The sequence below is a fragment of the Xiphophorus maculatus genome, chromosome 4 (assembly GCF_002775205.1).
Source record: "Xiphophorus maculatus strain JP 163 A chromosome 4, X_maculatus-5.0-male, whole genome shotgun sequence".
Lineage (NCBI taxonomy): Eukaryota > Metazoa > Chordata > Actinopteri > Cyprinodontiformes > Poeciliidae > Xiphophorus > Xiphophorus maculatus.
This window is the reverse complement of record NC_036446.1, coordinates 15,868,506-15,895,749: the sequence shown is the minus strand read 5'-3', so window position 1 is coordinate 15,895,749 and position 27,244 is coordinate 15,868,506. Positions and strand designations below refer to the sequence as shown.

Genomic DNA, 27,244 nt, shown 5'->3' with positions numbered 1-27,244 from the left:
CCATACATCCCGTCTGCGCTTTCCTTGAAAAGATACGCCGAAAGCGGCCAGGCTCGTCATCCTCAGCGCCGCCCTGTAGAGAGAGAGAGAGAGAGAGAGAGAGAGAGAGAGAGAGAGCTGGAGACCCCCTCCCCACCTAACAACCCCAACCCCGCAGGCTCTGTCACAACGACCCCACCTCCCAACCCCCTCTGAGCGAGGGCACGGAGCGACAGGCTCGCATTCGCGGAGAGAAGACCGTTCCGGGATCCCGGCTCTGTTTCGCCCCTCGATCCGGGCCCTAATGCTGTAGCGGCCAGCGCGGAGGAGAGAGCGAAGTGAGACGTAGCGCAGCGACCGAGAGTCGGCGAGGGACAGGGCGGACTGGGGAGACGACGGGATCGCTCATTCGCCTGGAAACATGGGATGTACACTGAGCGCCGAGGAGCGCGCAGCTCTGGACCGGAGCAAGGCCATCGAGAAGAACCTGAAGGAGGACGGGCTGGTGGCCGCCAAGGACGTCAAGCTGCTGCTGCTGGGTAAGAGGGGAGGCTGCGGCGCCTCGCTGCGCCTATGGAAGGGCGGAGGTGCTCTCCGTGGTGCTGATCTCACTGCCTCTGCCTCCGTTCTTTGCAGGCGGCGGAGAGTCCGGGAAAAGCACCATCGTCAAACAGATGAAGTAAGTGCCCTTTACTTATTATTTTTATTTTATTTTTATTCAAATTCCGGGCCCATTTCCTCCGCTGACAAACTCAGTCGGAGTGAAAGGCCTGAGATTGCGCCTCCCCTGTCTGCACGGAGGTAGGCTGGGCCGCCATGTTTCGAGAGGCCGAAGCCCCAGAGGAGCACCGGAGACTCCAGCACCTCCTGCAGACCGCCAGCGAGGCTGTCCCAGGGTGCTGTTCACCGCCGGGGGTGCTGAAATGTAGTTAACGAGGGTTTCTCTTGACTACAGGGAGTGTGCAGCTAGGGATATGCACAGGGTATGTGTGTGTGTGTGTGTGTCTGTGAATTACAGTGAGGTCACTACTGCTCCATTAGTGAATACCTCTGCTTTTAATCTTAATGGCTTTAAGTGCCCGATATCGCCGGGAGTACTTTGCCTATAAAGCGGATTTACTCAGAAATATTGCTTCTAAAACCGCATCTAAACCTTCCCCTGTCTAATCTAAATCACCCTTTGATGTTTTAAACGACTGCTGTTGTCTTCCCTAAACCTCTCAGTCAAGTTAAAGATGTTTCAGCACGAAAAGACACAAACCTCCCTGCAATGTTACGACTGGATCCCACTTCCTTGGGTCATCCCTGTACCTGTATATTAAATCAGATAGAAGTGGGGCACTCCTTCACGCAGCCGATGCATTCTCACTTCTCACTTATTTCTACTACATAAACACATTTGACTTCATGTGCACATTATGTTCTTAGCATACAGTTACAATCCTGCAGCAGGCGTTCTTAAAAAAATGACCAAATGTACTCTACTGAGAAATAAATCTACCTTAATATGTTTAAAGTGTGTTTATGTTTTTTTTTCTCCCAATATAGTACATTTGGTACAATCGTCAAAAAAGGTGCTGCAGAATTGCATGGCTAGTCTTCCTGGTGCTACTCCATATCTATCAGAACGTTCTAGTTGTTGTTTTAATGGAAAATCTTAAAGGTTAAGAATATTTGTCATTTTGCAGCATTTTGTGTTGGTTTACAGTATTTTGCCAATATGAGAACTCTTCAAACGGGACATTTTAGTGGTTGTTGTGCCTTTTTAAAAGATGATAACGGGGAAAATCTTTCCATTTGTGAGCGTATTTTGCTTCTCCCTCCCCCTACTTTACATAAACAATTGGCTTGGCCTACCCCTCAGGAACGAACGAGGAGCAAGAGGTGAAATGGGACTGAGCATTTATCTTGGGAGAAGTTTGCCCAGCCTCCTCTTGTTTCCATTCAGCCTCATTACCCTCCCAGTGCTCCCAGGTTGCAGCGTGTCGTACGGCTCTGCCCTGAAACCAAGACGCTTCTCAAAAACACAAATAGTCTCAGGGCCTTTTCCCTGGCCTGGGCAGGCAGCGGATGGATGGGTTTTACTGCTCACTTTGAGTCATAAAGTGCAGGTATTGGAGGTGAGCGTGATGACATCATTGTCACATACGGCGGAAATTCTTTTCCTGGTCGCATTCATGAGAAAGGCGTTGAAGTGTAGTATCAACAGGCATGAGGAGTCTGTTCAAAGGCTTGGAAATGGTCGTAAAGTGAGGTGAAATGATGCATGCAGCGGGGTGGATTTTATGAATAAAACAGGCATGCTGCTGCTGCCGCCTGTTAGCAGCAGAAATGTCAGTGATGTCTATTTTTGTGCTTTTCCTCTTTAGCACCCTGTACTGGTCAGAAGGAGTTTCATTAATAACTCATAATGCTTTTGAAAGAGACACTAATTGTGTAAACCCAGCACATTTTAGCTCATCTGATGCTTAGAGCCTTTCTTCCAAACAAAAGAGCCCTAGTTATTTAGACTTTATACACTATTCATACCATAAAATATTTTTATGTCTCAAAATATAACAAAAGAGTTTAGGCATTTTTGTGTGAAGTAAAGCACACATTTTAATCAAAAGCAACTTTTTATATTTCTTTTTTTACATTTCCATTTAAGCAAAACTGGTATTTTCCACAGTAAAACATAAACAGTGGATTTTTTTAAAATAGGCAAAAAATAAAAGTAATCATAATCTGCAACCCAAAAATGCAGCCATTCTCATTCCCTCCGCAAAGGTAAATTTTTTTATTCCAAAACAACTGTTAATTTTGATGATGGTGCTGCAGATTCAGGCCATGTGGTTGATCTCTGCAGCGACGCGTCTTTCCATAATGTGCTCTGATGAGATGGGAACATGAAAACCGTGATCCCTTATCTGTCTTCCTCGTCGGACGTCGGTCGGTGTTTGCGAATGATGCGATGAATGTTGGACTGCGGGTCGGCTTCCTTATAGATCCAGTCAGTCGGGGTGAGGAGGTGCCTGATGGACCAGATCATAAGGAGTTTAATTGTGCCTGGTCCTGTGTGGTAGTGATTGATTGGTGCTCAGATTGATTTCACTCCATCGCTCGTCATGCATTCTAAATTATTTAAATATCACATTACTGCCAAATTACACATCGCAGACTGCGAATGGGATCAATTCCTGCTCCACTTTAATATGAGAGAGAAGGAAGAAAGATATAAGAAAACACGACCAGAGCTCACCGTAGGAGCATGTGCAGCTCCAGAAAAAGCAGGGATAGTGAAGCTTTTACTGTAATAAGTCATTTGTTTTGAAATGTAGGAACATATGGACAATTGAGACTTTTTTTCTTCTTCTCTGTTTAGTCCAGGCTTGTGCCTGTCTGATAATATCTCTGTACGCCTGCAGGATTATCCATGAAGATGGCTTTTCTGGGGATGATGTGAAGCAATATAAGCCTGTGGTCTACAGCAACACCATCCAGAGCTTGGCAGCCATCCTTCGAGCCATGGACTCGCTGACAATTGAGTTTGGAGACAAGGACAGAAAAGTTAGCCTCACTCACACCCAACCATCTGAACAGTTGATCTCTACGAGATTCAGTTTCATTAATACAATCTTGAAATGTGAAAGTGTCAGAGGAGAGCTGGGTGTAGACCGTAGGACGAGTAATAAATTCATTTATTTATGCGCAGTTTTAAAAAGTTAGCTTAAAAAAAGCTCACAAAACTGTCTCAGCTGGTGATGAATAATTAACAAGATCATATTTCTGTGTCTGCTCCCCTGAACTTATGAAACAGGCTGACGCAAAGCTGGTCTGTGACGTGGTCAGTCGCATGGAGGACACAGAGCCGTACTCTGCCGAGCTTCTCGCTGCGATGAAGCGTCTTTGGGCCGATCCGGGGACTCAGGAGTGCTTCAACCGCGCCCGGGAATACCAGCTGAATGACTCGGCTCAATAGTGAGCGCAACAAGAAGCCACTGTTTTTGAAAAAAAAAAGAGAAAAAAACAGCAGACCTGTAATTTCTCCACCTGTTCTCCTGTCAACAGCTACCTGGACAGTTTAGACCGCATCGGGGCGGCAGATTACCAGCCAACAGAGCAGGACATCCTGAGGACCCGAGTGAAGACCACTGGCATCGTCGAAACCCATTTCACCTTTAAAAATCTCCATTTCAGGTGGGGGGGGGGAAAAGCCCTGCTGCAGCTTGTGAGGACTGAATGTCACCCGTTTTAGCTCCTGCTCTGAACCTACATGCTCCGTGTTTCCAGGCTGTTTGACGTTGGAGGTCAGAGGTCAGAGAGGAAGAAGTGGATCCACTGTTTTGAGGATGTGACAGCGATAATTTTCTGCGTAGCTCTGAGCGGGTATGACCAGGTGCTCCATGAAGACGAAACAACTGTAAGTACTGGGAAAACATGCCGCTTTTTGAAACGACCATTCACGCCACCGTCCTTCAGTCTGTCACAGGGAGTTTATGAATTATTTTTCATGCAAACAAATGTAACAAAAAGTGATTTATACAGGCGGGAAATGACCAAGTCAGTGCAGTAAGATCAGATACAGATTTAAACTATTTTAAACGATGAAGAACGAAGGAAACATTAAAAGGTTGACAGAAAAACGAAGCAATAAAAATTTTAAAATAACACCTCATAGAAAAATAAATGTTAATAATTAAAGTGTAAAAAGATAAAGCGTAAATATAGCTTAGAATTCTAATAACGTTTTAAAAAATTTAAACAAAATATTTAAAACAAAAACGGTTAAACTGTGATTAAAGAAATAATTGCTGTAATTGTTAGTAACTACAACCGAAATGATACATTAAGCAAAGCAACTTGATTAAAAACATAAAAGCTTAGTTATTTACAGCTATGGAATACTTGACAATTGAATAACTAAAATATAAATAATATAATAATAAGATATACTTAATGAATCAAAAACTTGCTAAAATTGTTCAAAATTAAACTAAGACAGCAACAGAACTAAAAATAAAAGCATAAATAATAAATGTAATGTTAACAAATAGTTAATATAATACTTGATGGCATTTTTAAAATACAGAAAATGCTCCCAGTGAGGACCGCTGTAGGAAAATGGCACCGCAGTTTTAGTTCTCACTCCAGGTATCAGCAGAACTTTTCTTCTTCTGGCCTGGAGGACCAAAGGAAATCTGACAAACCAGTTTAAACACCAGTAAAGATCTGTGGTCAGAACAGCACAGGTAGCCACTGCAGACACTTAATAATGTGTGTAGAATGAGCTCAGCTTCTGGTTTTGTCCCTATTTTAACTCCGTAGAAGCTGTAATGGAGCAGCAGTTTCCATTGCATCCAGTTTTATTCGCAGAGCGTTATATTGATCATTCATAAAATCATAAAGTGTCTGCGTTGCACCAGGAGAGACGGTCAAACTCTTCCAGGGTTCAGTTCCCTGTGACATTTCTGTGATTCGAGCGGATCCGTTGCAGATTTCCCTCAGTGCTGTTCCTCCTCCTGCAGAACCGCATGCACGAATCCCTCATGCTCTTCGACTCCATCTGCAACAACAAGTTCTTCATCGACACCTCCATCATCCTCTTCCTCAACAAGAAAGATCTGTTTGCTGAAAAGATCAAGAAGTCGCCGCTGACGATTTGTTTTCCGGAATACACAGGTGAGTCGGTGGACCTTCGTCCTCTCCTGCTCGTCTTCGTCGCAGACGCACTGAGCGTCACGTCTGGCCCTCTTGTCTCTGCAGGTGCTAATACATACGAAGACGCTACGGCTTACATTCAGGTTCAGTTTGAGAGCAAGAACCGCTCTCCCAACAAGGAGATCTACTGTCACCTGACCTGTGCCACAGACACGGGGAACATCCAGGTAGTGTTTGATGCCGTCACCGACATCATTATCGCAAACAACCTTAGAGGCTGCGGCTTGTACTGAGGCCCAGAGCCAGAAGCACAGAGGTCGTCATGGAGTGCGTGAGGTGTTAATAATGATAATTTTGATGATTCTTAAAATACATAAATATGTAATTCTACACGTCCAAACGGGACCCAAAGAGCTGCCGTCAAACACCACACTGGATCATTGCCATGATTTGTATCCCCGTCATTTTTGTTTTAAATCTAAACCCTCCCACCCCCCACATTTTTTTTTCTTCATTCTTTTGTCTTTTAAAAAAAATTTGTTTTTAAGTTGAATGTTCTGTAAGGCGGGAAGCACCAGAGGTTTATTCAGCTGAAGCCTTGCCCAGAAACGCAGAGGAGGACGCCGTCCCGTTCCGCTGTGAATACAGCCTCTGGTGCTCCACGCGACGAGCTGCTGAGTGTGAAGGTGGAGATGATGATGATGATGACGGTGTCTTGTGGCTGAGGGGCGTGAACGCAAAGAAAAGAAGGCTGTGTTAACGTTCCTTCAAACTGCCGGCCTGCAGGTCTGTCCCACTCGGTTTGGCTCTCATGAAAGAGAGGATTCTTCTGTCCAGAGCAGCTGCTGGCTGCCGCCCATCAGCCAGTCATTTCTTCAAGAAAAGCAAAGAGAAACATTGGTGCCAACCATCTGAGAGTAACAGATAGGGCAGTAGGGTCAGAAATTAGAGCTCATACTGTTGATTTATGTTATTTAAATATCAGATTTTATTGTAATGAAAGACTTATTTATGCCCCGTCTCCCTCTTAACTAGGAGAAAAGTCCCGTGGCGCATGCGGTGCTGTGAAAACTCGCCCCCTTACAGACTGTGTAGTTTTTGAGCCCGTTTTAGATCATGCCACGTCATTATTGATTGAATTTAAGCCTGGACTTTGACTAGACCACTTCAAAACCTCCATCTAGCTTTTTTCCCCTGCACTATTCAGACTGTTGTGCTTCAGCTCATTACCCTGACCATCACACTGCCACCACCGTGTTTGACTGTTATGTTCTCCTGAAATGCTGTTAGCTTCATGCCAGATGTAACAGGACACATCATCTAAAATAATTTCTGAATATTTTCCTAGAAGTTGTGGGGATCATTTGGACATTAAAGGAGGAATGTGGGTTTTGGCTTGGAACTGTAGGGATCCGGTTTTGGCCCGGTCGTTTTCTGTATGTTGAATCATGAACCTTGACGGAGGGAAACGAGGCCTGCAGTGCTTTAGATGTTCCTGAATGAGGCGGCGTCGACGAACTCTTAATGGATATTTTAGGTAGGCTGGGAAGACTCAGCACTGTTCCATGTTTTCTCCGTTTGTGGTTAAAGGTTTGTAGCTAAAAAGCCTTGAAAACGGCTTTGTAACTCCGTCCAGACTCATGCATATGAATGACTTTGTTTCTCTTTGGTTCGTTGACAGACGTAATTAAAAAAACTAAACTAAACAAAAAAAACTAAACGGAAGAAATAATCTGTAAGGGGGTGAAAACTTCTTCACAGCACTGTATTCATTTCCTTTCATGAAACACCGAGGTGCAGAGGGTCCCGAGCAGCTCTGCATCAACATCCAGGCTTTGGCGCTGCTGCGAGGTCCCTGGATGTGAAATTGCGTAGAAAAATGCACCCTCACCTCAGGCAGTCTTTGTTTGGGGAGGTTTTCTGATTTAACCCCCCACCCTCTCTCTCTCTCTCTCCACCGTCCGTCATGTTTCTCTGTTTGCAGGGAAATCTAAAGTACAGCCCCTCATTTTCACCCAGACTGCCCCTCCCATCCCCTGTACTCTCTTTAACCCATCACATATCAGTCAGTCCTCACATCCTATCTCCATTTTCACCTTAAAAAGCACCATACTGTATATATATATTATGATTATACCAGATTTTTTTTTTTTTTTACTGTGAATGTTTCTGTGCTGCACCCCCATCCTATTCAGTAGTTTATTGGTTGCTCTCATGTGGAATGTTTGTGCTGAGCCAATCGAATGTTGTGTTTACATTAAAGCCACACTTTTCCTAACTATCTCTGCTTTGGCGGTCTTGAGTTTTGATTGCGCCGCGACGTAACAAGCTGTTCCCTCTGCTTTTAATCTGTACAGAGAATTAAGGCTGGACCAGGAAATTAGGCTGCATATTATGAGAGAGTGAACCACTTTTGATGCTTCACTGCCTCGTGAACAAAGCTGCCCGTTTGGAGTCAGAAAGACGCATAAAAAAAGATTGGGAGCAGCTCTGGCATGGCAGTGAAATGTGCTGGATGACAGGGATCAGGAGCGCAGCGCAGCAAGCCCTCAATTTATTAGGTTAAAAGTGTTCCATCATCACCGGCAAGGAGCTATTCATATATTGAATGACTGGGCTGGATCAGCTGTCTGACCTGCTTCTGTCAGTTTAATGGCCGGGACGTTCATTACTGCTCTGCTGCACCAGCGGCCCCACAGCTCCACTCCACGCTCCCGGTGTGTCCCCGTTTCTCTCTCGGCCCGCTACAAGTTAAAAATACTCCACTGTAATACAGTCACACATTTATGATTTTAATTACACATTTTACAGTTAACTAAAGATCAGGCCGCTCGCCGCCGCTGCTGTGAAACCGCGTCTCTGGAAGCTCAGCTGGAACTGATGCAGACTGGGATCAGCTGGGCAAACTGCAACAAAAAAAAAAAAAAAAACACCACTGAGGAACAAACAGGGTGTTTGTTTTGTGTCGCGCACACATCTGTTTAGAGTTTTTCTTTTTTTTTTCTTTTTCCTCCCATGTGCTTCACCATTGCAGACGGCCACTAGCTCGTTATCTAGAGTCGCAGCCTCTTGATATCTTCGCTTCTGAAGTCGATCCGCAAAGCCAGAACCTGACGCACCTCGGCGGGGGTCAGCCGCCATGTCAGTGGGCCTGAGTTAGGACCCCAGTAGTCCAAGATCTCAGTCACCTGCAGGACAGATAAGCAAAGACCTCAAAATGCTACCAAAGAGACCAAAAGCTAAGCAATGTTGATCTCACTCCACCTTTAAATTCCTTAGTTTTAACATTTTTTTAAACACATGAAAACTAAAAAACATAAGACTGATTAAATTTGAATAAAACGATGCACAAAAAGAAAACAGTTTTGATTTGGACACAATTTTAATGATTATGTTAGCAGTGTTTCTGCAGGTTTTACCAACTCAAATTTAAGTCTTTTAAAGACCAGCATGAGGTACATTTAAGACCTTTATCTCCACAGAAATGTACGAACTTCATCCAGTCAACTGACATTAGGTTTGCACTTATCGATGATGGATGCAAAAAAAAACTAGCTGATAGCCTCTAGCTGCTAATTAGCTAGTTAACTAGCTGCTAACTAGCTAATTATCAGCTAGCTAGCGGTAGGCTCAACTATCCAGTCACACTCACTGTCCCATAAGAAGAGAGAAAAAGACATACAACATGATTAAATACTCCTAACCGATCAACATATTTAAGGCCAACTTAAATTCATTCACAAAAAAAAGTAAGACATTTTAATTTTAGATACATAAATTAAAGACTTTTTAAGGATGCACAGACATTTTTTATCCCCTTGAGCCAGCGGAGAGAAAGTGCCAGAGCATTTCCAGCCCGAGTCACTGAGTTACACAGTTGCCCCTCTCCCACCTGTTGCTGAGAGTACTGATTTCCAGTTATAAACAACATGGAAGCTAAGGAAGCATCACCCTCCCCTCTTATTTGCATTTGGTGAGTAACTAACTGGACGTCTGAAGCAGCTAGTGTGTTTTTCTCCAACTGTTACTTTATTAAGACGAGAAATGCAAAACAGATTAGACACACTGTGCAATAAGTTCTTCAAAACGGCTAAATTTACCTGGTGTTTAAACTCATGTATCAAAATAAAATTCAACATCGCAATATAACAAAACTAAAGGTGCGATATTAATAGTTACCTGTTTTAAATGAAATCATTTGAGTCATTTTACATTTTTGAGTGAATACCATGAGACAGCGGTGTTTTTAAATAAGATTATCACACAGTGAATATTTCATACAGGCTCATGCTTAAATGCCATCTTATAGTCATTATGTATTTGGGCTTACTGCATCCTTTAACTATTTTTATCTCCTTAGCAAAGACTTTAAAGGTCAGAGGCTCTAGAGAAAACATGCTTGCATTTCTAATAAGAAATCTTAAGTATGTATTTGTAACCCATCATATGCTTTATTTTTTTTAGGCAAAGTTAATTCATTTATTGATATTCTTCACAGCTACAACTAGTAAAAGTAATATTTGGTCTGACCTAAATTTTTGCAATTAAGGTTAAGATTCTTCTTATCTAGAAAGTTCAGTAATATAGTTTCTGTTCACGAAAAGTAATTGTAACAATTAACACTTAAAACCAGTGAAACCAGAAGAAGTGCAGCACCACAACAGATTTTAAGTGTGTTGGTGTGAATCTGAGTTACCCGCTCCAGGTTGAGGATGGTGGCCATCTGCGTGAGGCGAGCGAACTTGTCTCTGATGGTCCAGGTGGTGACCGTGGTGAGGTACGCCACCAGAGACCGCAGCTCTTTATCAAACTGCAGCCCTCCCAGCTGCAACAGCAAATGCAATAACCACAAGCCAGCAGGATTCATTAGCAAATCACTGCAACTTTTCAAATGTGCAGGGAAAGTTTGGCGCCACCCTGTGGCCAAAAGCAGCTGCTTACCCTGCTGAAGGAGCATTTGAGCACGGTTTTCTCCAGCTCTACAGAGATCAGGCTGGTCATCAGGCTGGTCAGAGTGTCGTAGATGACAGGACTGAGGGCCGTCTGGGGAGGAGAACCATAACGATTACAAAAACAGAATTAATCCGGTCAGAAATCAGCTACTTTGATGTTCCTTACCTTGAACTCTGCCATGAGCTGCTCCAGGTTAACGATGAGCTGCTGCACCCAGGGGTCGTTAGCTTCATAGTCATTAAACTCTTCCTGTGAAGACCGGCCACAATTAAAAACAAAAACAAACCTGACTTCCGGTTGTTTTCTGTGAGAAAATGTGAGGTGAGCAGAACCTCCTCTATGTTGTGGGAGATGGATAGAAAGCTGCTGATCCAGGGCTTGACTTGAGGCTTTACAGCTGTCGTGTTCAACTCTGTTAGACCCTCCTAAATATAAATAAAAGTCATGGTTAAATATTGAGCTAAGAGCATTAAAGTCAAAGTCAGAATAGATTTGGCTTAGTCTGCAGAGAATTATTGACATTTATTCATCGTTTTGTGCGCGTGTCTAACCTGTAATAGATCCTTGAACTTTGCAGAAGTGCCGATGAGGTCGGACAAGCAGCTTTCAATCTTTGCTTTTTCACCAGATCCGACTCCCTGGCTGAACAGCTTGGAGCAGTCGTTCTGCCAGGAAAAGGAGAAAGAAAATATCTGCTTTTTCAACCTGCGGAGAAATTTTCCTAAAGAAACGGGAGAAATGAGCCTTTTACCTCTAGGTTTCTCTTTAGCGTTGTGATATTCTCACTGCAAACCTCCACGTTATTCAGAGTGGCCTGCGTTTGAAAAGCAAGTTAAGGACTGAACAGAACTGCACCAGACAGAGATCAGAACCGCACAATATTCTCTAGCTAAGCCCTGATTGCCAGATGAAATGCTGAAGAAGAAATTTTTGACCAATTCATTACAGGTGACCCATTCTGCTTCCTTGAACCGGGTTGGTAGGTCTATCGGCGATACAAAACCAGTCTGCAGTAAAGCCTTTGAGTCATAAGTTTCAAATCTCCGCCTGGATATTGTTGCTTATTTTAATTGTACACAGTTCTTTAAATGTCCTTTGAGTAAAAATAATTGCCCATTTATTATCCATAACAACTGGAACCTTCAATATCTAGCAAGTTATTTTTGTAATTTACCGTCTATTAAAAGAGCGTCTTATGAGATTAATTCCACTCCCTGCTTCCGCCGGGGTGAAATTACCGCAATAACCCGATACTGGCTGAAAAGCGCAACGTCTCCCGTTTGGCCTAGAAGGATTAAACCAGTTGACCAAAATGTGCTGGAGCTCAGCCTGGGTTGCTAGGTGATGGGCGGAACTCTTCTGGGGTTGCTAGGTAATGAACTGGGCTTCACTGGGTTGGTGCTGATTTGTGACGTTGCATTCTGGAAGTTTTTTAAAAGACTCATTTTCCAGACACCAAAAAGTTAACTTGTTGCAAAAAATTGGATGGCTGTTTTTTAAAAAAAATTTTTTAAGCACTTGGAATATTTTTAGGATCAGTAGAAACCCAAATGTAAATAGAAAAACACGCAAAATGTGAATCTTGAAGTGCCCTTAACGGAATAAAAAACTAAAAACTCCTGCTACTTTCAGTCAATTATCAACCAACAAGTTTTTTTGAGTTTCCTCTCTTTTTACTATCTGATATGCATTATAATCTCTACAAAAAATATTCGGCATCAGTCGGACTTCATCTGACTCTATTGGACCAGATTTTTATGCTAATATACATCTCTGGAAAAAATGAAGAGTCCACTGCTCTGAACCGTATTGAAAACCTCCTGGTTATTCTACCAGATATTGATTTCTGAACTCTTCCTGAGTTAAAACATTAGTATTGTTGTTAGTGAATGAATATGAACTTGTTTTCTTTGCATTATTTGAGGTCTGAAAGCTCTGCATCTTTCTCGTTATTTTTTTGTTACTTTCTGCAAATAAATACAACATTTTTGCTTGGAATTTCAGAGACACATTCTCAGTAGTTGACAGAATAAAAGAACAATGTTGATTTTACTCAATATCAGTATCTATAGAGAGTGAAATAAGAGAAACTGATTATTTTAAATGGTCTCTTCCTTTTTTCCAGAGCGGTATAAATAATTGTTTTTACTTTTATCTATATCCTGAAGCCAAAGATTTTAATCACCGTTTGCCTTGGCTGTTAGCTGCAAACCTCCATATGGAGGGGATTTTACTAGCAATTAGAAGTGAGAGCCGCACACGGCGGTGTCTCCGATCATCTTACCAGGAAGGCAGCCTTGGCGTTTTCGGTGCTCTCAATGCCCAGCGTGTTAAACTTGCCCTGCTGCAAGCTGCTCTGCATCAGGCTGACGGCGCTGCTGACGCCCCGCTGGATGTCCTGAAGCGTTGTGGCCGGGAAGCCCTGCCGCAGCTTGTTGTACAACACCTCTCTGGCAGCAGGGAAGGAGGACAGAGGTGAGACAAGTGGCAGCGGTTTGTAAACAGTCTTTTAATGGTGTCTGGTGGAGAGGCTGAGGAGTCACCTGAAGTCTGACTCCAGCAGAGAGTTGGCGTGGTTGATCATGGCGCAGAGGCAGTCGATGTTGGAGCTGGACAACGCTCTGCTGATGCACTTTTTAACGATGTAGAAACAGTCGTCCACCATGCTGCTGGTCAGCTGACCCTTCTCGTAAGTATCCATGGTAACAGCCTGAAGAAGGTCAGAGTAATTAATAAGTTATGTAATAATATGTAATAATTTCACATTAATAAGTCAATATCATGCACCATCTCTTGCTTTCACGTGTGTATTTAGCATTTAGCAAAGCTAATTTCAGCATCATTTTCTAAAATCTATTTATTTATGTTAAACTGTGACCCGAGTCCAGATTTTGTACCATAAACATGCAAATGTGAGCTGGTATGACAATAAAGTCGAATCCTTAAAGAAGAAAGATTCGAATAAAATACATGAATTAAAACCTGATGCAGCCTGCAGCTCTTGGACTCAAGCAGAGACAAAGAAAATACATCAAATATTTGACTTCTTCTGAACTCCACAGACTGAAACGTTTTGGTAAAGAGCTGAATAATTGAAAGGATAAGAAAACAAATAGCCTCCACAAACACTGTTTTACTTTCATTCACGTCTGATTGTTTTTACAATTCAGACAAAAATGTATCACTCACAACACAGTCATGTTGTGCCCACAAAACTTTAAGATCCATGGCGTCACGATGCAATCTATGTTATTTTTTGTTTAACGTCAGCAGCATAATTTAGAAAAAAAACAGTAATAGAAGAATCATATTGCTGTTAAATGTGTGGCTCTTCCCTGGACATCCTGTCTACTAACAACAAGAGGCAAGGCGCAGCAGGATTAGAAACCTCTACGAATGCCCCAGGGGGCGAATCTCATAATGAGGCGTCGAAACAAGTCTAACAAACTGGAAGTAATTCATTTAACTGGAATCAGGTCGGTAACTTGGGACATAAAGCAGAGCATCCCTGAGAAACCGAGTCGTTCAAAACAAAAAAGTAGGAGTTTAACATTTATATTCAGCAAAAAGGAGAAATGGGTTTGAAGAATGAATCAACATGGAAATGTTTGGAACAGAAGAGTCGAGCGTAAAGCCTGAAGGTCGGTATCTGTAAGTGTGTCGGCGTTAAGACTCCTGAATCAAATAACCCGATCATCAACTGAACTATGTATTAATAGAAATGAAAACAAAATATTTGGTTACGAGTTTCAAAGAGCGCTCTGTAGGAAGCAAAAATAAAAATCACAGTACAGGTTCTGGAAAAACTGCAATGAACTGGAACTAATTTGGTTCCTTGGCAGCCGGTCGGTAACTTAGGACACACAGTTCTTTAAAAAGTATTCACACCCTGGAAACCTTTTTTTTTTTTTTACATTTTGTCACATCACAATTAGGCCTGTCACAATAACAAATTTTGCTGAGCGATTAATTGATTGTTTATCGCGACAGGCCTAATCACAATCACAGACTTTGATGCATTTTACTGGGATTCTTTGTGACAAACCAACAAAAAGTCACATATAATGAGGAAGAGGAAGGAAGAGTTAGTGGGTTTCAACATTTTTTTTAATCTGAAAAGTGTGGCATGCATTTGTGTTCAGCTCCCCTAGATCTAAATATAGTAGAACCACCTTTTGCTGAAATTACAGTTGCAACTCTTTAAAAGTGTTGTACATATTTATTTTTTTTTGCGAATTATCTTAGAATAAAGATGGTATTAAGATTAAGATGGATGATAATCCGTCCCATCAACTTCAGTTCTGTCTGAAAACAGTGGTGTTGTTTTTAAACTTTTTCTACATTTATCTTGCATGCTGCTCAGCCAAAGGCAGTTTTCTACTCTGCTGAACATCAGTGAATTATTCTATTTCATTCTACTTCAAAATAAGCATTGAAAGCAAAAGATGTGATTTAAAAAAAAAATCTTTTTAGAAATATCTTACTGCCATAACTTTGAATTTGAAAACTATTTCCATGTCATTTTGTGTGAATTTGAATTGTAGTTTATGAAGCAAATTCTCCAGTTTGACTAATTCCAGAGTTTTTGTGAGCGTTGAAAGGTTTTGGAGATTATTCTGACAACAGATGTGATGCTTCGTGAGCCTGACCTTGTTGACCGACTCTCTCATGTAGTACTCCTCCATTGGGATGTAATATCCAATCAGCTCCTGCATCCTGGTGCTCAGCAAACAGTGCTTGATTAGCTTCTCCACATTCTGCTGGTGCTCTAACAGTTTTTGGAGAAAATAATGGAGCAGCTAAAAACAACAACCAAAAAAAAGGAATATTTGGAACAAAAATCCTGTCTCGTGATAAAACTACCTGGTGTGATGCTCTGACCATCTCCAACCTCAAAGTCGGCCATTATGCGGCGACGCAGGAAGCGCAGGTACAGCTCCGCCCTGGCGTTCATCAGCGTTACTTCTGTCAGCACGGGGTCCAGCTCCCTGTTCGACAGGAGATTTTTTTATTTTACCGTTTATTTATTTTACAAGAAACATCACAGAGTTTATATCCATAGCTAATTTGCGACACCCGACCCCAGAAGGACCTTTCACGGTTTAAATGAAAAGTAAACAGAATAAAGCAATCCAAAAGAAATAGTAAACAATGGATTTAAAGTACTGAATCAAAACAATTGTAATATTTCAAAATGAATACAGTTCCGGTTCATCTTTTGTCAATTCTTAAGCCTTGAAGTGAATGTTTTAATGTCAGTCTTGGTCTTAAAATCAGATGGTAACGAGTTCCAGGGTTTACAGCTAAAAATAAAAGCTGTCTGATTGATGGTGATTCTGATGACTCGACTGCGGCTTCAACAAATATAATTGATGCATTTATGAGAACAAAAACTAACGAAGCTGTCAAAGCTCATTAGATTATTTTTCTAAATCATGATACAGCGATGACAGTGGATTGACTTTATCTATAACTTTTGTCTAAAGAGCCGACGTGTTTGGTTACAGTCGGAGCGGCATGTGAGTAAACCTGTCACAATAAGCAATAAATCAATTTCATGATGAATTAAAACAAGCTCTATAATTCCCATTTGCATGTTTGTTTTTTTTTGCTTTCTCTCTTTCTACCAAAGACTGGACAACACAAGGCTTCAGTTTGATGTGTTGGTCTCAATTAGCCACTTTTGTGGAGGAAAATTTTGTTTACAGACTTCAGTATCCCTTTAATTTGCTGTTTTGTTAATATATCTTAGATATGTAAAATGTCCTTCAGCTTCAGTGTTAAATGTTTGTTTGAAATTAGATTTACTGATATTCGAAAGGGTGAACTTGCCACTATATTACTTGAACACGGTCTCAAAACAACAATATTATCGTTTATCGCAATAAGTTCTGAAACAATTCATTGTTATCATGACAGGCCTCCCTGTGTCCCAGCACATTTTACATGTGACAAAAGAAAATCAAACCAATCCCTGGCTGCCTGACTTGATGTGATTTTCTAATTACCGTATTTTCCGAACTATAGAGGCACCTTATTATAAGCCGCACCAACAATTTAAAAAACAAAACAAAAACTGGAAATGTACATATATAAGCTGCACCGGACTATAAGCCGCTGATATCTCCGCCGCTCTTAATAAATCTGCTATTAAGGACGCAGCCCTGCGTCTCCAACGCCGAACCATGGATTCGTTCACGCCGAGCTTACAGGCAGCAACTATCGATCTGTACTGCCAGATCGACAGCCTTCAACTGTGGCTCTTTGGTAGAGTAGTCGTCTTGCGATCGGAAGGTTGCAGGTTCGATTCCACACTTTCTTCTTTGATTTCCAATTTTGACTTCCAATGATTCATTTCCTGCTACCCTCCTGCCCCCTGGTGGTTGAAGAAAAATCCACAGAAAAGCAGCAGCGGGCTATAAGCCGCATGGTTCAAAGCGTGGGAAAAAAGTAGCGGCTTATATTCCGAAAAATACGGTAATTTGTTCTTTTCTGCAGTATTTCTCTTAATTAAACCACTACAGAGACAAACAGGGTGAATATAAAGAAGACCTCGGCTCGATCCTCTCCCCTGGAACGCTCTTCATCATGCTGGTCTGGACAATCTGGAACTGGAGGAAAAAGGGTCAGAAGGAGCCGACATCAAGAGCAGAAACCATGCAGCTCAGGTGCAACACACACCTTGTTGTGGTATCCTCTCTGCTGGATGAACTTATCAACAATTTTCTGGGCCTGACGGTCGCATTCCTGCTGCAGGTGAGTGATGAGGGTGTACAGATGGCCCGGACCGTAATACGTCTCCACTATGGGCTGATGAGTCTCAACGACACGAGCGATGCCTGTGAGCAGAAACCATCACATTATTGGAGTCGTCGTGTAATGAGCGAGAACCCAGGCGGGCATGCAGAGGGTGGATTCTCACCTTCCAGCAGCAGCGTCAAAGTGTCTGCAAATATCAGCAGAGCTCTCTTCTCTCCCAGATCGCCTCCTGTCGCCAACAGCAGGTTCTCCTCAGCTTTGGAGGCGAGCTGTGTGGAAAAAATACACAAAACGTTTCTCAAATCATCCCGCGATGAACTGGAACTACGAGAATCTCGCAACAAGACGGAGACACTTTTCAGGGAAGACTGTAGAATAAATAAGGCGGACCAACCAGAAACAACAGGTCTGCCTAATAAAAAAAATCAGACAGACAGCTGCAGCTGATCTAGAAAGATCGCGTTTTCACTAAAACCAGACAGATGGAGCACGTTACTCCAGTTCTAAAGTCCCTACACTGGCTCCCTGTAGCTCAGAGAAAAGACTTTAAAATACTACTCTTAGTTTATAAATCACTAAATGGTTTAGCACAACAACACATTGAAGATCTGCTGTTGTCATAGCAACCTTCCAGCCCTCTCAGGTCTTCTGGTTCTGGTCTCCTTTGCATCCCAGGATCAGAACCAAACACGGAGAAGCAGCATTCAGCTTCTATGCGCCACAACTCTGGAACAAACTTCCAGAAAACTGCAAAACAGCCAAAATACTGAGTTCCTTTAAATCTTGACCAAAAAGTCACCTGTTTAGAGCTGCTTCTGGAACATTATTAATGAAACATTCACCAACATTCCGATCTGTAAAGATGGGACTTGACAAAAAGCATCTCGAAATGCATTGTTGCTGAAATGTGCTATACAAATAAAATGTGACTGACTGATTGATTTAAATGACCGTACAAAACTACAACAAATAACCTCTTTCCCATCCAGCGCCTTAGCAGCTCTGCTGGAACCCACCTGACTGCACAGGTACTGGCCGAACCGGGCCAGACCCTGCTGGTGGAGGCCCAGCAGAGGGAAGATCTTGAAGAACCTCTCCACTTGAGCCAGGTCGACGGCTGCTACAGCCTCATCGAGCTTCTCTGCCACGATCACCTTCAGCTTCTGCTCCGCCTCCTGCAGCATCACCAGACTGGCGTCCACAGCGCTGCCTGTTCAGAAATGATACATTACGACTGTCAGAGTTTATCTACTGAAAACAAAAATTTGAGAGAAATATTTCCAGCTGGTAAAATGCAACGGTTAGATATAATGGTCATATTTTAAGCGTTAGAACGGAGATGCACAATCCGGGGCAGGCTGACATGGTAGCAAAAATTAGATGCTAAACATGAAGACAGGAAAACAACCAAAAAGTACAAAATTAACACTGAGCGTGTTTCCATGGCAACACAAAACAATAAATAAGAAGCCTCGTACTTTCTTCTCCCTGACGGCTCAACTCAATCACTGATTGGTCCAGAGAAAGGTAGCGGTGGATGTGAGCAGCCGCCTGTTCATAGTCTTCGTTACGCAGCGCCGTCTGAACGCCGTCAGTGCAGAACTTCAGGTCCAGGATGTCGTCAGCTCGCTGGATGACGTTATAAAGCCGGGTCTACAAACAAAACAAAAAAAGAAAATAAGACCTTTAGACATATGCATGAATTATCAAAGTCTCCACTTTCAAAAAAAAATAAAAGAGGTGCACTTACTTTTGCCAGGTCTAGCTGTCTGACTTTTCGGCTGACATTTTCAGCCAGACTGCAGGTGAAAGTGATCATGCCTGACAGCTGGCTGGCATCTCCTCCAATCAGCTGTAGATTCGGTCTGCAAGGAAACAATTAAGCGCATCAACTAAATATATATTAATAAAGACCTCAGAAGAGCTCAGTGAAGCTCAAACAGATTTATTAAGTCTTTACCCCATCCTCTGCAGTGCCAGCATCTTTGTGTGAATGCTCCCCTCCTGTCCCACCAGCCTGTCGAGCTCAGCATCCACTTCTGTCTGTAAGAAACAGAACAAACACAAGTATTTTTAAATTAAGCAGCATGCATGCAGTACAATCACAAGACGTGTGCATAAAGGTCTAACTCAACAAAACATCAACTTAGTCACATAGGATAAATTCATATACTCAAATGTATATTTCAAGAGTTTGCTTTTGCTCATTTGATGATGTCTTGGAGCAAAAAACAACAACAACAAAAAAACAACAACCAAAAACTAAAAATAGAGTTTTTTAGTTTTGAGAATGTAAACACACAAAAAGATTTTCTAAACAAATAAATGTTCTGTTGCGGCCATGTTATATTCTCCCCAGAAACAGCGACTGTTAGTTGCTTTCATTTGATTTAGGAGCTACTCTAAATTGTCTAACAGCTTGTGCACAACCTACGCTATACTGAAATCTTTCTAAAACTCTTACTATACAAATTAGGAGCTAAGATGTCCTGCAAAAAAAACAGAAAAAAAAAATCTATAGCAGGTTGTAAAGCACAAACTCTCTATGTTTATATGGGGAATAAAATCTGACAAAAATTTCTAATATGGGCCAATCATTTACCTCTCAATAAACAATGAAAACGTATTTCCCAATATTCTAACTAAGCGTTTTCCTCGGTTTTATTGTATAAACCTCTATAAGGCCTCTACAAGCAGAAAGTGAATTTCACCATTGGGTGCAGAAATCTTTAGTGAGACTCAAACATAGAGATGCATCCATCAGGGATTTCCTGGCAGATTTAACTATGTGACTCCAGTTATCACACGTTATATGTTTTATGCTAAGAACTATAACACATAAATAAGAAAATATGTGCAGTAGGTTGTTTGTCCTGGTCGTCTGTAATGTGTTTTATTGTTTTCCTCAATTCCACGCACAACAGCCAATCACTTACAACTCCTGACGTCTCTATGCGGTAGGTACTCATGTTTTAACAGTGATTAAATTATAATTTGCAATAAAATAGCACAACAAACAGAACAATTAAAGAATGTTCTGTTCAATGTCTAAAGTTGATTTGGTTGATTTGACTTGAAAAGTCTGGATTGCCATCCAGATTTTAACACACAGCTTTGACTGTTTTATTGTTTTTGCTAAACTCCGCTGTAATTAACTCTAACACGGGTTTTAACACAGAACAATGCAGTAGTTTCTAAAACACAGAGTGGTAGCTTTGGTCCAGATCCTCTGCTAATTAATAAACAGCGGATTTTGTTAGCTCTGTGCCTGAAGGCAGCGGCGTCGCGGAAGTTTACATGGTGACGTAGGTAACAGACTGAGCTCTGCCTCCGACACGAACCTCCTCGGTACAGAGCTGCTGGTAAACCCGCTCCAGGTCGTCCAGCTCCGTCAGCCCGGAGATGGTCTCCATGCTCACAGACGACAAAGAGCCCGAGTCGCATCTTTTGGCTACCAAAGCTACGCTGTCAGCCATCTTCCGCCACACACGAAAGCTACTGCGGCGTCAACGTCATCAGTGTGCTACTAATCCCTCGGTCTAGTCTGGCAGGTAGCGCTCCAGCAACAACTTCGGCTTTACGTCTACAACATTGTCCTCCTGTTACATATTGGTGTTCATCAAGAAGCGTTTTGTTATGCACATTATTACATGAAACAAAGCTTCCCACTTCTTACTGTCGGAATTAAACACACAACCTGAGTAGACAACTTTTGGGGTGAATTACCCCGCATATCTGCGCATGCGCGCCACACCAAGCATGAATCCATACTGGCTTTCATGAGTTTTTTTTATTTAGTTTTTATGGATTCTGGACCATATTTTCACTGTGATAATTATTTGTACTGCCTTTGAAGTAATTAAAAAATTTTACAATAATTTTAGCTTTAGAAACAATTTCTCCTATATCTGAAGGTATTTGACTTAAACGTCAACTGTTTATTTCAATCTGACTAGAAATCTTAGGCTGTTTTTACTCTCGTCTAAAAGCAGATTAAGTCCTCCATACAATTTGTAATCACTTTGAAAGGATGTCACTAATATAGTTACCTGTATAAACAGGATTCAAGATAAAAAAAACAAAAAACAAAACTGTTTCTGTGATTATACAGAAATGTAAAAAAATTATATGGTCAAAATTTTAATTATAAACTTCAATTCCAATTATATGGTCCATATACGGTAATAAAAAAAATTTGAAATATGGTCAATTTCAATTTTAAAAATTGGTATAAACATCTTTTCTCCACATTTTATTTATCCTGCATGTACATTTACCTGAGTTTAAATATTCATAGCACCAGAATTACCAACACAAGCCTACTGTAAACATAACCTTAAAATATAAAAATGTTTGGTGCAAAACTTGTTTAACACCTAGTCAAATTTACCTTTAAAGAAAAGGTAAACATTAATAAAGACAAAGCAAACAAGGTCAATGAAACATATTTATATGAGAACTTAAGCCAACAGAAATCATTTCTCCAACGCTTTTTTCCATTTAAAACAGTCTGAACCATGAGTTTAAATGTTTACAAGTTTAAAATGCTCTATAGACAGTTTTACATCTTACAGTACAGAAGTTCATTTTTCAAACTCTATTTTAAAAAAAGCTTATATAATCCACATGCTACACATTACAAAGCCACTTGTGAGTGTATCTGAATACAGAGTAGTTTGAAGGCAGAAACATTGCCCCGGGTCAGATTCCTCCATATTTAAAGAAAACATCAGCTGGAACAGGAACTGAGCCACCGTGCTTCAATTTTCTAGAAAAAACATGTTTTACTTGGAAGGGGAGTTAACTATATATTTACTACATCACCCTGTGTTAGAATTAGTCTAACTCTTTCAGAAAGGCTAAGAATCAGTGGGTCACTTTGCTTTTGGAGAGAAAAGAGAATTCTTTCTTTTCCTGGTAGAGCTCTTCCCACTTCTTCCGCAGCTCTGCCTTTTCCTTCTCCATCTCCTCTCTCTGTCGGATCAACTCGTCGGCTTCCTCCTGCTGGGCTTTCCTCAGCGACTCGATTGTCTCCCTCTCTGCAGCGGCTTCTCTGGCGCCGACTGTCTGCAGCCTTTCCAGCAGCTCCCGCTGCTGCTGCAGAGCCTGAGCCTCCTCCCTCTGCGTTCTTCTCAGAGCTTCAATCAGCTCCAGCTCCCGTTCAAAAACCCTGACCTCCACCTCTGGGTGCCTGGAGATCTTCAGTCCAGCTGAAGGGAAAGACGGTCTCACTGTATCAGACGGTTTAAGCAGATGTAAACAAATATTTAGGCTCGATAGTGAAGGAATATAAAACCAAAAGCTTTAAAGGTGACCTACTATGCTTCCTTTAAGAGCTTAAATATATCTATAAGCTATGCTAAACATGTTCATGGTGTTTTTTTACACAAAATCTTTCTTAAATGATGAGATTTTAGTCAGGTCAGTTCTGTCTATTTTGAGCTGTTTTAGGGCATCTTGTCACTGTAAATCCAAATAAGCTGCTGCTGGCCACGCCCACAACTCAATGTTTACAGTTGCTAGTCAAAAAGACTGTAAAACAGATGCACAGTTATACAACCATACATCTTTGAAAAGCAGAAGTGGAACTTGGTACACAACCAACAACAAAGCAGCAAGTGGTTTCTGGATGTTAAGTCCACAACAAAACAACTGTCCATTCAAGAAGCCATTGTACAGAGCATAGAGTGGTATAAAGCCAGCTAACCCAACGTGCTGGAACTCTGCTGGGGTTGCTAGGTAACAGTGGGATGCCCTGTGATTGTGACTTAACATTTGAGAGCTTTATGAAATGGCTCATTATCCAGACACCAGAAAAAAAAATTGCCAAAAATAATTAAGTGCTTGGAATGTCTGGAAGCAGTTGCGAGCCAAATGCAAGTGTAAAACGTGCAAAATATTAATTTTGAATAAATGAACCTGGTTTTATTAAAAACCATAAACACTTTAAAAAGCAGCAATAGAGATTTACCTGACAGTTCATGTTTTATTAACGGACTTTCGGTTGCTCCACAATGGCCATTTGAGTCGGGTGACAACTGTTTGAGTGAGTTGGATCCCAGCTCAGAAAACACCTTCGGGTGTCTTTTTGACAGATGCCGATGCAGATTACCGGTGCAGCCGCTGTCGTAGCACTGCAGCTTCCTCATACAAATGCGACACTGAGCTGCTTCTGAACTCTCTAATCTCTCAAAGTGCCTCCAGATCACGCTCCTTCTGCGGTCTTTGGTCTGCGGTCTCTCAGAGGAGTTTTCACCTGCCTCTGAATGAAACGCTTCTTGTGCCAAACCTTCTTGCAAAGAGTCGGGATTGTCATTTATGATATGACCGGCATCAGGTTCGATAGAAGGGGTCATGACGTCGGAGCTGTCGTCCTCCACTCTAACTTCCACTGATGAAAAAGAAATTTAAAATACCAATTATTATCGAAGCTTTAAATAAGGTTCTAAAGTCTCAGTGTCTAAAATAACTTTCCTACAGTCAGTAGCAGTAAGTTATCTGAATATGAGTGCAGCTGGTTTAAACCAACAAACTAAGAATTGCAAAAGCACCATTTATTACTGCAGCTATTATGATTTTCTACATAAAGGTGGGAAATGATCATTGGGACCAGAATCCTGCTCGCCTTTGCCTCTTAATGAAAATCCTCCGTGCTCAAACAGGTACACATCAAAAATATGCAGGATTTATTTCCAAAAGAGACATGAGAATTTCATTTTATGCAAACAAATGAACCCTTTAGGGTTCTGAGGTCTAGATTAGAGAGGGATAATCCATGTTCAGGGTGTAAATTTCCCTTTCAGGAAGTGGTCAAGCCTAGAAATTCAGATTACTGAGAGAAATTTAGACTCGTCTTTGGAAGAAAGTTTTATCAAAAATAATATTAAGACAAGTTAGAGCAATAGATGCTCACCCGGAAACCATTTCTGTCCACTGTCCCACATGGTTCCCCCCGTTCCATCACCATTTGAATCCTGCAGAAGAAGAAAGCTTAGCTTAGTGGACACAAACTTTAAAATAACACTTCATGTCTTTTGTTCAAACTGGAAGAGATAAAACCTTTTAAACTCTGAGATTTCTACATGCAGTTGCAGCAATTAAGAATATTTCATCTCCTGTGATTTAAGTTATGTTTAGAATGCTTCTTTATGCAAGTTAAAGTCATATATCTACACGTATATGAAGATTTTGCTGCCTTATCGCACTGTTATAATATTTATATTTGCTAAATGCCAGAATAATAAAGGGAGAAATTTTCTTTTACACCACAATCGCAGGCTTACATAAACTGAGATTCCTTTTTTTAAACAATATAGGAAAGCCCAGATGATGATGGATTTGTAAGCGTCTAAGTTAAATATATTTAAGTAGAAATGTTTTTTTTAATCTGATCTCAAACAGGAGAAGCTTCAGCTAATTTAAAGTCAGACAGTGAGAAAAAATGTCTTCTTTTAACTGTCATTGTTTAGGTGGACAAATAGCTTACCTCTGCTTCTATTATTTTCTCAGCTGATTCTCCTTGTGGTATGCCTGGAAGCTTGTTTATCGCTGGAATATCAGTTTCATTCAGTGTGGTCATAATGTGAGATTCCCCATCATCCAAAACCAATTTTACTACACAAGAAGAGAAAAATAAACATCCTAAAGAAGCTCTGATGATAACAAGAGGCCATGCTGTCCCCTCACTGATAAAACTACACATGAAGAGAACTGGTTTCATCGACCAAACGTACCTGGATGGGGCTCTGTTCCTATGTAGGATTCACGAGAGACACTGGCTACATTTAGATCCTGTGAGGGCACAGCAGGGCGGTGGTTGGTGGACAGCAGCTCTGAAAGCACCTTTGGGTGCCTCTTTACCAAGTGTCGACGAAGGTTGCTAATGCCGCCACTTTTGTGCAACTTTTTCATGCAAATGCGGCAGCGAGCGGCGTTCAAGTTGTCCAAATGTTCAAACAGTCTCCAAATCAAGCTGCGCCTGCGCGACTGCTTGTTGGGAATGTGGCCAAGATCATCTTCATGTATAAGATGAGCTAGCGAGCCTCGTGGTGAAGTCTCACAGAGGCCACTGACAGCAGTGCTGGGGTCAGAATCATTCGGGGTGGTCCTGGTGTTGGATTCGTCGTCATCCACTGACACTACAACTGAAAAACAAACAGGTGTTTTCTTAAAAAAAAAACTTGAATTTTGTATTTAAAAGCAGAAGGCATCATGTCTGGCTTCCTTACTGTGTTATTTCTTAAGCATCATTTGTAAGGCTACTTCTGTCTATTTATAGGTAAAGAATCAAAAAGCAGAGGTGGTAGTGTCAATTTTCCTGCTGCCAGTACCGGGATGTATTTTGTTCCATCCCAAAAACATAAACAAAGACTGGAGGAAGCACCAGGAATATAAATAATATCCATACATCCCGAAATCTTCAAATACAGAATGTAAACTAGTTTTATCCCCATAATTAAAGACACTATTTCAGCCCTAAAATACATCTTCACTTGAATGCTCCACATAAGACTAAAGTGTAGCATTGTTTACATTCAGAAGCAGCTTTCAGCTAACCTGCAGCAGCTATGAATAAAGCAAGTTTCATTTGCAGAAAAGTGAACTTCAGCTGAATGACAACGAAAAGCAAAATGTGGCCTAAAACTGAGCCGTGGGGGGCTCCATGTAAAATCTCCATTTAAAAACTGGGCGTGTATCCATCCACACAAACAGCATGTTGTATTTGAAAGGTAGCTGCACAGTTTCCAAACAACAAAACAGATTACAAGCAGTCAGGGGTGAAACAAACAAATAACAGGAAATAATCAGGAAGGCATACCAGAGATGATCTGTTCATCATCTATTTCCATATGCTGGTGGTCGTGGCTGGCGGCAGCTCCGTGGTCTCTTTCCATCCCTCTGTAGACCTGTGTGGGGTGTTTGAGGCGCAGATGTCTTAGCATCGGAGTGGTGGAGCCGTGCTCCTTTTTATGAAGGTAACGATTACACAGCACACACTGCACCGACCCTTCGTCTATATCTGTAAAAAAGCTCCACACCACGCTTCTCTTACGGTATGTGTCCAGCTTTACCTTTCGGGGTCCCATACCACGCGGTACCGATGACCCAGTGTGGTCTAAAACCAATATTTGACCGTTGGCTGATCTTCGTTAGCTGTCATGCTAAGTTAGCCGAACTGACTCAGACTGCGTTCTTTTTTTTCGGTTCTTCTTCTACCACTACTATTCAGGGCTGCGCTGGCGCCACCAGCTGGGCAGAATGGTGAATTTTTTTTGATATATTTAACCTCCAAAGCCCAGTATCGTGTATTCATGGACAAACATTTAGCGTTTTGTGTACTAAACGGTCAACTATTATTTCAAATAATTGAGTGGACATGTAAAGGGCTAAAGTCTTGAAAATGAATATATTGTCTAAGTGATTTAAGAGAAAGGTAAAACAAAAAATATGATGATTTAAGAGCAGCTTTTACACAATGCTATGTATAATGTCTTTTTAGGAAACATGCAGTTTCAGTTTTTAAGTTATTTTTGATGATTTTATGTACAAATTTTACTGGTGAATGTTTGTAATGGAAGGCTACACGTGAATTCCCCATCAGGAGTACTGAAGTGTCTTAATATCGAAGTAGGCAACATAAACAATCATTTTAAAAAAGTAAAAAAAAAGGTTCAAACTTGCCAGTTGTCCATTTTGTCCAAAAAGCTTTATAATGACAGAAATTACTATACTTTACATTTTCTTTTATGTTACATTTCAGAAAGCCTCATTTACCATTTTTTCTTCTATACAAAGACTATTATAAGTCGACATGTCATCTTATGAAGTCCTGATAGAAAAAGGCAGAATGAGCAACATTCCTATTGAACAAACCAAAAACAGGAAAAATGCAAAGAAGAAAATACATTAAATG

The 27,244-nt window shown here is 41.3% G+C and overlaps 3 protein-coding genes across 5 annotated transcripts; 1 reads left to right on the top strand and 2 right to left on the bottom strand.

The window, feature by feature from the left end:
• The first annotated feature begins 110 nt into the window (after nt 1-110).
• On the top strand, nt 111-7,900 carry LOC102223147 (guanine nucleotide-binding protein G(o) subunit alpha-like). The gene is made up of 8 exons (XM_005807700.2): nt 111-518; nt 616-658; nt 3,387-3,528; nt 3,779-3,939; nt 4,030-4,158; nt 4,252-4,381; nt 5,487-5,640; nt 5,725-7,900. Exons 1-8 carry the CDS (start codon nt 401-403, stop codon nt 5,910-5,912), a joined length of 1,065 nt encoding a protein of 354 aa, XP_005807757.1. The 5' UTR covers nt 111-400; the 3' UTR covers nt 5,913-7,900.
• Nucleotides 7,756-20,830, bottom strand: cog4 (component of oligomeric golgi complex 4). Its single transcript, XM_005807720.2, has 20 exons — nt 20,673-20,830; nt 19,292-19,374; nt 19,082-19,196; nt 18,810-18,984; nt 18,348-18,541; nt 17,495-17,600; nt 17,254-17,411; nt 17,125-17,183; nt 15,436-15,560; nt 15,222-15,340; nt 13,116-13,282; nt 12,857-13,022; nt 11,324-11,386; nt 11,124-11,237; nt 10,905-10,997; nt 10,738-10,821; nt 10,561-10,662; nt 10,316-10,444; nt 8,646-8,807; nt 7,756-8,525 (listed from the first exon to the last, which is right to left on the bottom strand). Exons 1-19 carry the CDS (start codon nt 20,805-20,807, stop codon nt 8,673-8,675), a joined length of 2,322 nt encoding a protein of 773 aa, XP_005807777.1. The 5' UTR covers nt 20,808-20,830; the 3' UTR covers nt 7,756-8,525; nt 8,646-8,672.
• A 935-nt stretch (nt 20,831-21,765) lies between these two features.
• LOC102227966 lies at nt 21,766-26,554 on the bottom strand. 3 transcript variants are annotated; one of them, XM_023331698.1, is made up of 7 exons: nt 26,403-26,553; nt 26,150-26,237; nt 25,065-25,475; nt 24,818-24,945; nt 24,245-24,305; nt 23,303-23,722; nt 21,766-22,562 (listed from the first exon to the last, which is right to left on the bottom strand). In XM_023331698.1, the coding sequence occupies exons 1-7, from the start codon at nt 26,415-26,417 to the stop codon at nt 22,198-22,200; spliced, it is 1,488 nt and encodes a 495-aa protein (XP_023187466.1). In that variant the 5' UTR covers nt 26,418-26,553; the 3' UTR covers nt 21,766-22,197. The 3 variants fall into 3 exon arrangements, with proteins under 3 accessions (XP_023187466.1, XP_023187465.1, XP_014327467.2); XM_023331697.1 differs by having other exon boundaries at nt 21,766-22,541; nt 26,150-26,554; XM_014471981.2 differs by having other exon boundaries at nt 26,150-26,553.
• Between the last annotated feature and the right edge of the window lie 690 nt (nt 26,555-27,244).

Excerpts from the sequence above, each read along its gene's own strand:
- cog4 (XM_005807720.2), bottom strand. The coding sequence starts at position 20,807 with ATGGCTGACAGCGTAGCTTTGGTAGCCAAAAGATGCGACTCGGGCTCT. Across the intron at positions 17,184-17,253 it reads AGAGAGGATACCACAACAAG|TTCCAGATTGTCCAGACCAG; the intron begins GTGTGTGTTGCA and ends TTTTTCCTCCAG. Across the intron at positions 10,822-10,904 it reads TCTCCCACAACATAGAGGAG|GAAGAGTTTAATGACTATGA; the intron begins GTTCTGCTCACC and ends CGGTCTTCACAG.
- LOC102227966 (XM_014471981.2), bottom strand. The coding sequence starts at position 26,417 with ATGGGACCCCGAAAGGTAAAGCTGGACACATACCGTAAGAGAAGCGTG. Across the intron at positions 25,476-26,149 it reads TGATGAACAGATCATCTCTG|TTGTAGTGTCAGTGGATGAC; the intron begins GTATGCCTTCCT and ends TTTGTTTTTCAG. Across the intron at positions 24,306-24,817 it reads AGAAAATAATAGAAGCAGAG|GATTCAAATGGTGATGGAAC; the intron begins GTAAGCTATTTG and ends CTTCTTCTGCAG.
- LOC102223147 (XM_005807700.2), top strand. The coding sequence starts at position 401 with ATGGGATGTACACTGAGCGCCGAGGAGCGCGCAGCTCTGGACCGGAGC. Across the intron at positions 519-615 it reads CGTCAAGCTGCTGCTGCTGG|GCGGCGGAGAGTCCGGGAAA; the intron begins GTAAGAGGGGAG and ends CGTTCTTTGCAG. Across the intron at positions 659-3,386 it reads ACCATCGTCAAACAGATGAA|GATTATCCATGAAGATGGCT; the intron begins GTAAGTGCCCTT and ends GTACGCCTGCAG.